The 8,798-nt window shown below is 34.0% G+C and overlaps 1 protein-coding gene across 1 annotated transcript; it reads right to left on the reverse strand.

Moving 5' to 3' along the window:
- Positions 1–1,812: 1,812 nt before the first annotated feature.
- Positions 1,813–6,497, reverse strand: LOC147291440 (uncharacterized). The gene is made up of 2 exons (XM_086238072.1): positions 6,008–6,497; positions 1,813–2,322 (listed from the first exon to the last, which is right to left on the reverse strand). The coding sequence occupies exons 1-2, from the start codon at positions 6,350–6,352 to the stop codon at positions 1,852–1,854; spliced, it is 816 nt and encodes a 271-aa protein (XP_086094198.1). The 5' UTR covers positions 6,353–6,497; the 3' UTR covers positions 1,813–1,851.
- Between the last annotated feature and the right edge of the window lie 2,301 nt (positions 6,498–8,798).

Below are 8,798 nucleotides of genomic sequence, written 5' to 3' on the forward strand. Positions count from 1 at the left end.
GCGGCTGCACGGAAATCGTGAGGGAGAGAGAGAGAGAGAGAGAAAAGGAGGTGGCTTGCGGCTGGAGAGTGGCTCGGCTTGGCCGCTGGCTCACATGGGGGAGCGTGCGAAAGAATGCTGGAGGTTGGTGCTGCTGGGCGGAACAGAAATGGCTGGCCACGTGTCACTGTATCATTGGAGGAGAGGATGATTAATCAAACCAATTTGATTTTGGGCAAGTGACTGTTCGGCTTCCTTCAAGATGTGGGCTGGGCCGGGCTGCTGCGTGATTGGGCCTGCATAATGGGCCGGCAGATGGGCCTTTATTTCTTCTTCTCTTCTTTTATATTTTTGGGCTTTTCAATTTAAAAACCTGCAACATCAAATAAAACTAATTAAAAATTCTAATTTTAAATCTAACCTAAATGAAAAATAAATGCAACTTAATAAAATCTAAGAATTATGACAAAAAATAATAAAATCCACTAATTAACTAAATAATAAAAATAAGAATTAAAATACTAAAAATGCTAAAAGAGATAGACAAAAATGTATGGTTTTAAGGATAAAAATTATATATAAAATGAGCTCAACAAGTGCTCGATAGCACGTCGCACCAAATCAAATATATATATATTTATTTATATAAGAGCCAATCTAGATTTATTAATGCTATATATATATTCTGCACAATTGGTGGCAGAAAGAGCCATATATGCTTAATGTGTGTATATATATATATAAGAAAGTAAATTTTAAAATGGTTAATTTGATCACTTCGTTTGGAAGAAATGACATCAACATGGTGATTATATAGAGACACAATCAATCGAAGTATTAAATTAACATTAGTACCGAAACAAGCGGTAATCGACAGCCGTCGGTGGTGGTCCTATTCTATGCCATTCCACTGGAGTTGGTTCGGTGGTCGGTTTCGGCCAATCGGTTCGGTTACGGAACCAATTCCACCCCTACCAGAGACTTTTAGAGTCAATATAAAAATATACTAAATATGAATATAACACTTGATTGATCATGCAATTTCCTAAGGTAAGTATAACCAATTAATAGAGCTAAGAAATTTATTTTCCAAAATATAATTACAACTAGAATACCAAATAAAAACCACACTCAATTATCCTTGGAAAAACATTAATAATATACGTGTAAAAACAATATTTACGTAAAAATAAGGTTATCACACAATTTAAAAATAGCAAATGCTCCTATTTAGATCCCTCACACCCATTTGGCGGTTTCCCGTTGGCAGTACTATGGGCTATTTTAAGCTCAATTTTTTAAGGCACCTTCTATGTTGATAACCATGCTATTTCAAGTTGCTCATGATAGTGTTGACTGTTGATCATATTCATGCATTAAGGGCTGAAACTGTTCCAGACACTTGCTCTTCATCCGGTGTGCATGGAAGGGTTTTCTCTTCCGATTGTTGGGTGATGATGGCTCTCCACTCGGTCATGTGGTGGAAGACTTCATTTTACTTGCAAAGTCTTTGGGAGGAGTTTCCTTGTCTTATGTTTCCCGTCAAGCAAATTGGGCTGAATGAGTTCCCTTATTTTATTCAGGATGCTCTACTAGAGGACCTTTGTATGACTTCAAGGTTTAATGCATTATTGGATTAGTTGACCATAAATACTAGAAGCTATTATCTCAACCTTTGGATTCTTACCTTAGGAAACCAGCAGTAAGTAATACTAATAACATATGTATTAGTAATTAATCAAAAGTTAGGATATTTAATAGTTGGTGTTTCTAGTATTATTGCTAGTTCACAGCTAGTATTTGTTTTATTATTTGTGGGTCCAACAAGATTCCTGAGGTTCTTCAACATAATTCACAATTAATCCAAAATATCTATAAAACATATGGAATAAGAGCCTTCACATTTTGGGGAAAGTCTTTAAACTTGGAAAGATACCATCTCCTAGTAGCATAGCTCCTTCCCATCAAGTAGAATGCTGTTCCTATGGTGAAGGAGAATGAATACAAAGTCTGAGAGATAAAAGAGACCCCTACAAATCCTATGATTTCAAAGAGATAGTGTGGGCATATCACTAGCTCAAATAAACCACCCTTGGGAATCTTATATTCCTTGTCTCCCTTTGATCTCGTTCTGGAAAGAAGGTAGTGATGGATGAAATTGCCAGATATCCCTATCAGAAACAACAAAATCCCAGGGTTCTTCAGATCAATTTGTGGCTCCGGATGTCCTTGCGTTAGGTATTGAGCATAAATCATGCATGCAGTAGACAGGAAATAACTGAGAGAGATAGGAACTGCAGTATCAAGACTCATCGCTCCACTATATTTGTGAACAAATTGAACCTAGATCACAAGATAATTAAAACAATATTGTGGAATGAGTAAAAGTACCAAATTGAGCAACTTCTCAGTTTGGTACCCTCAAAGAGTAATCGGGCTTCTTGCAAGCAGTTGATTAAACCTTCCTACGTTCTTGTTTTCTTTCTGGTTTATTTGATTATTTGAATGAATTGTTAATGATACAACAATAAAGTTTAAGTCTTTCAAAGACATAGAGCGAAACTTACAACTAGGCCTAGTTAATAATTAGGAGACCAGACATTTAAAAAGTATACAAGCTAGGCCTCATATGAAAAAAAAAAAAAAAAAAAAAAATTAGTATATTAGGAAAATTCAATCAAGACGTAAGAAAATAACAAGTTTCTTAAATTCGATATGTACATGTATATATGCAATGAAAAATGTGGATATAATTAATGACCCCCTCTTTCACAAGAAAAAAAAGGGAGGCGCTATTAGCACTCCCAAAAAGTCATCCTACACTCCTTATTATTATTTTAATATATTTAATTTCTTTTTATTAATTCAATTGTTAAAAATGTCCATAATAATTTTCAATCTTCCACACCTTTCTTGCATCATATATTCTATTTATTTTGCAAAAACATGAACGTTAAATAAGTCAAGAACACTAAGGACCAAACCTGTTAAAGCTTCAATTTAGGTAAACGAACAATATTATGGACAAGCTCAACATCAAGAACAGAAAAAAGGCAGCGATGAAACAAGGCTAATGGCCGGGTTGCTGCAAATCAGATTCTGAATAATATATTTCTCCTAAAATCATTGCCACCAATAAAAAGGATTGTTGATGAGGTAAAGTGACACTTGCAGATGGAAAGGAGCACTGGAATTCTTGACAGTAGTCCCACCAGACTCTTGTCAGAGAAATGATTCAAATGAACACGACAATTTATAGAGATCATGTCAAACAACCAAGTCCATGATGGGATTCAAATCCCTATCCTACTTTTTCTTATTAGCAAATTAGAAAAATCGCATTCAAATTCCTATTTAAGTCCTACACTAAAACCCAAATCATTATTTCTTCATGTATTAACCCCTTTGACCAACTCATCCCATGTACTTTCCATTTTTAGAGCTTTTAGTCAGTATTTTTTTAAATTTCAAACTTTGTAAATTCCTCATACGTCCTTAATCCTATTTTAGACGTTTTTTTCCTTAGTTGACTTTTTTTTTTTTGGTAACGTCTATATTTGCTCTTTTCAATTTTTGTGCTTTAAATGCTAATGTTTTATTGTTGGACATTTTTCTGAATGCCAATCATGAATTCTCAGATATGATTTGTGATTTTAATCATTATAAACAACCTACAAATAATTCTCATAAATAAATAAAGAACCTACGGAAAAAGTTTATACAAATATAATGACCTACACACAATTCTATGAATTAAATTATAAACAAATAAATAACCTACAACAACTAAGGAACCTATATGAACTAAATCAACTAGACCAACAAATAAATATAATGAACGTACCCAAAGACATTTTTCAGTTGTAGGTTCTTTATTCTACTCTGATTGTTTGACACTCTTTGAGAGAGATTACATAGTCCACATATGAATTTACATACTGAATAATAGTCTAGAGAAGATATCACACCATAAAAAGTGTCATATATTAATTGTTTTAATAAATTTCATAAGTTTAAGAATTTTTTTATGGAAGGACTAATGTAATTAAATAATGACATATTGTGTAAATAAACTAATTAATCTAATATGGGTTATAATATCCTATTTGGCTTAAAATTTTAAATTTGAGCCTTACCTATTAATTAAAAAGATGTAGCGTTAGACTTTATAAAAAATTAATATGAGGGGCTAATATCCCATTAACCCTTTTTCTATCTAACCTAAATTGAGTTGAAACAAGGAAAGTGAATCTTGATAAAACTATCACTCATATTGTGGTGATTCAATTAATCTTCTGTTGAATCTATTAGGAAAATGAAAAACTTGATATACAAACTTAATTAAGAAGATTGAAGGGAAACAAACAGATAAAGCTAAAAATTGTGTAAAAAGTTAAAAAGCACTGAAGGGTAGTTTTGGCAATTAAGTTTGTAAAAAAATATTAAATAAATAAAATATTAGAGGAGTGCATAAATACTTTTTGGGAATGTTAATAGCGCTTCTCAAAAAAAAAAAAAAAAGGATATTAAAGATCATAATATATGGATACTACTATTTGTATCGATCATGTCTTGTACTACCTCTCTAATTCAAGTGAGACCCACATAGAGTGGGCTCAACATAGTGAGGTCTACATAAGTGTGTCCCGCTTAAAGAGAAATGATACAAGACATAGTCAATTAAGATGATACAAATAATTATATTCTGCTTTGGTATAATTCATCCTAATTCATAGAGAGATTTCTAAAGATTACACATTTTTTTCTATTCAAGCACTTTTTTGATTTCCTTTTTTTTACTAAAGAAAGAATGAGTAGTTATGGTTAAATATTGGTTAAATATTTTTTCCACTAGGACATAAATTAAGGGGTGGAATTAAGAATTGCATCAAACGGATGAATAAAATAATGAGGTATCATGAAAGCACATGTCAAAATAGGAGGTTTTAAGTTCAAAAACTCTTTCTTCAAATGTCATAATTGATTGAAAAAATAAAAATAAGAGGAAAAACATGTCTTTTCTTTTGACTCTTGTTCATGACCAAAACACATCTGTAAAATTTATTAAATTTAAAATTAATGATGTGGCAAATGACAGTCATTAATTGCCAAATCACTTAGGAACCAAAGTTGGTGCCTCTAGTTACTAAACAGAATAAGGGATCACTACGTACTAAGCGGAACTATTAAATGGTACTTCTATGAGAAGTTGAGAACCAAGCATTAACTAGCTAGCGAGTGGTTCCCATATATTCAAAATAGCCTCAACAGAATAACAAAATATGGCCTAACAATATAAGGATCTATTTCAGACCAAAAAAACAAAAAAACTTTAAGGATCTATAAATTTTAGGGGATTGAGACAATGACTCATTTGACTATTCCAAGATTGGCTTTGCTAAATAGGTAATAGGCTAGTGTGCCCTATACAATAATTATCATTTTTATTTATTTGGGGAGAAAAGATCGAACTTGGATGCAGAGTGGGCAATTCAACGCCATTTCAATTGGACTACCTAACTACTGTAACTATCATTAAGTGTAACTAATTAAAAATAAAATAACACTTTTATTCTTAGTTTAACATTTTTTTATTAGAAAATTAATTATAATAAAAAGATAAATTATCAGAAGCTCACCGATTTGTTGATGTAACCAATACACCGCCACGTGGTATAACCAATCCAACGTATACGAGTATTGTTGGACGGCATGTATGGTAAACATGCCGTCTAACAATACCCTTACACATTAGATTGGTTACATCACGTGACGGTGTATCGGTTACACAGAAAAAATTCTCCACCCCACCCACTCAACCCAACATCCCCCCCCCCCCCCAGTCTCAATCTCACTGGCAACCCCTCCCGGAAGCGGCGTTTCCGGCCACCCTTCTCATCGGCGCTGGATCTGGTGGAATCAATCACTCCACCCAGCAGCATCTCACAAGCTCGAATTTACCATCTCCCAAATAATAATAATAATAATAATAATAAAAACTTAGAATTCAGTGGGGTAAAATTAGTACCTCAAGAAGCCTTTTGAGAAAATGAATGGTTAGAGCTGAAGAGAGCAATAGCTCTCTCATTTCCTGTGGGGGAATGAACACAAAGGATGTGAGAGCAGCAAGAAAAGCGGGAGTGTAAGCTATTTGCATGCCTCTTCTACCAGATACTTGAATCACTTTCTTCTTTGCTTCATCAGATTTCTGAGTCGACCCAGAATTCCAGAACTTGGAATACTGCATGTGCTTTCCTCTCAGCTCCGAGAACCCAGCATTAGCTAATGATCCGAAGCTTATTACTGACATTGCTGTGATGAAAACCGAAGGAGGTGGTGGGAAAATAAATGTCAACAACATGGTCACTACCATATATGGATAATGGATCGATTTCTGTTTTGTGAAAAAGTAGTCTCTGATCTCAGATCCTGTTTGGTCTTTGTAAAGGTTCAAAACCTACAGAAATTAAGCCATTAAACTCGGTGGTCCCTTTGAACGGCTTTAACACAAGCCATCAAGATGTGGTGTTGAGATGAACCACGTTCCTTATAATCTCCTATTCTTTCGATTTTCTTTTTCGTTAAAAAAACGGAAAAATAGAAATTGGTTTTACTTTTAACTTTTAAATGAGTCTGCGCCAGTCACTGAATGGATAAAGTCTTGTCTGTAACCATTGCACCGCGTGGCTTTTTAATGCGGTATCATGTAAGCTTTATACCATATATAGTGACAATGATATAGAACAACTTAGAGGTCAAAATCGTCTTTTAGATTTAAGGACATACATTGTAATTGAGAAATTACACTCAATAGTCTATGCAAATGGCCTATTACTTTTTAGGAAATTCTATATGTCCCTACAAATTGTTCACTATACATTACAACAAATTCTATTTGGAAAGATACCTACTTTATCTTTAAATAAAAGATATTTTATATATTTACCACCCAGACTTTGCATCGCAAATACTATCCATAAATATTTTTTTGATCAATTCTCACCCATACTTTGAAAATGGTGCTAATGTAACACTGCGGTTACATTCCAGAGAAGAACTTGCCTGCACCCACAATGACACCAGCTGGCATCCCCATCCCACCCTCTCTTTCTATCTCTCTCCTCTCTCTCTTTCTTTCTTTCTTTCTCTCTCTCTATTTTTCTTTCTCTCTTGTGATACCACTTGTCCCCCTAACACGGGGGCAGGTAAGTTATTTTCTACATTCCATTCAAAAAGTTGAGTATATCAAAGCAATATCTATTAATAATTTACAACTTTCAATAAAATAATCAAGAATATCAAGGACAGCCGTACTTTGTAAATGGTACTAATGTAGCACTACTGTTACATTCCATTCAAAAAATTGGGTATATCAAAGCAATATCTATTAATAATTTACAACTTTCAATAAAATAATCAAGAATATCAAGGGCATCCATACTTTGCAAATGGTGCTAATGTAGCACTGCCGTTACATTCCATTCAAAAAGTTGGGTATATCAAAGCAATATCTATTAATAATTTACAACTTTCAATAAAATAATCAAGAATATCAAAGGCACCCATACTTTGCAAATGGTGCTAATGTAGCACTACCGTTACATTCCATTCAAAAAGTTGGTATATCAAAGCAATATCTGTTAATAATTTACAACTTTCAATAAAATAATCAAGAATATCAAGGGCATCCATACTTTGCAAATTGTGCTAATGTAGCTCTACCGTTACATTCCATTCAAAAAGTTGGGTATATCAAAGCAATATCTATTAATAATTTACAACTTTCAATAAAATAATCAAGAATATCAAGGGAGCAGACGTCGAGCATATAAAGTCATCAACTAGTGTGGATAGATGGAAATGGTCACTACTACAAAATCACTTATTCCTGGCGGAATTAAATCGCTAGGAAAAACAATTTTCTGGCGGAAAAATAGCCAAATCCGCCAGGATTATGAAACAGTGGCGGATAGGCTTTCCGGTGCTGGTCCAACCTCTCCAAACAACTACTTGGCAGAGAAAATATAAAACAAAATGGGAAACATGCAAGATATTAGGCCCGTTTGGTAGTACTTCTTAAAAGCGTTTTTGCTAATACATACAAATTCTTATAATAATTTTAAGTTGTTCATGCAAAAGCACTTGAAATTAAGTGTTTCTTGGGGAAGCACCTAACATGTGTTTCTCAAAAAACTCTTTAAAAGCTAGCATTTTTATAATCCAGAAGCACTTTTATTTATTTTTGTCAAACACTAACAAAAGCACTTTTACTATTCTGAAAGCGCTTTTGGCAGTTCTAAAAGCAGGGTTTAAGAGGTATAGGCAATAGTACTATTCTGAAATAAATACTATTCTGAAAATTCGTCGCTTCAGGTTTCCCTTTGGGCGACGGAATGTAGTTGTTCGTCGCCCAAAGTCTTGGGTGTCATGTCTTAGGCGACCAAACTCTTGACGAACGATGTTCGTCGCCCAAAAGTTTGGGCGACGAAATTGGACTTTGGGAGAGGAATGAGGTTTGTCACCCAAACTGTTTTTTCTTGTAGTGAGTTTGTTTGTTAATTAATGTTTATGGAGATCATTTGTTTTTTAGGGTCAATGTTATGGAGATCGTTGGTTATATACTTATGTATCTTCCCCAACTACCTTCCAGATAACTTCATACTACCTTGCCTCTATAGTTTAATTAATGATACGGGTTTGCTGTTTGTTGGGTCGATGCATCCAACTAAATCAGTTGCGGATTTCTTTTTCGTCTATTTCAGTAGTGTATCGACCTCGTTCTTGTAATGAGGTTGCTCACCATCTTGCTCAGTTCGGTT

This window comes from Dryas octopetala, chromosome 3, assembly GCF_963921425.1.
Source record: "Dryas octopetala chromosome 3, drDryOcto1.1, whole genome shotgun sequence".
NCBI lineage: Eukaryota > Viridiplantae > Streptophyta > Magnoliopsida > Rosales > Rosaceae > Dryas > Dryas octopetala.

Excerpts from the sequence above, each read along its gene's own strand:
- LOC147291440 (XM_086238072.1), bottom strand. The coding sequence starts at position 6,352 with ATGGTAGTGACCATGTTGTTGACATTTATTTTCCCACCACCTCCTTCG. Across the intron at positions 2,323-6,007 it reads TTCTCAAAAGGCTTCTTGAG|GTTCAATTTGTTCACAAATA; the intron begins GTACTAATTTTA and ends CTTGTGATCTAG.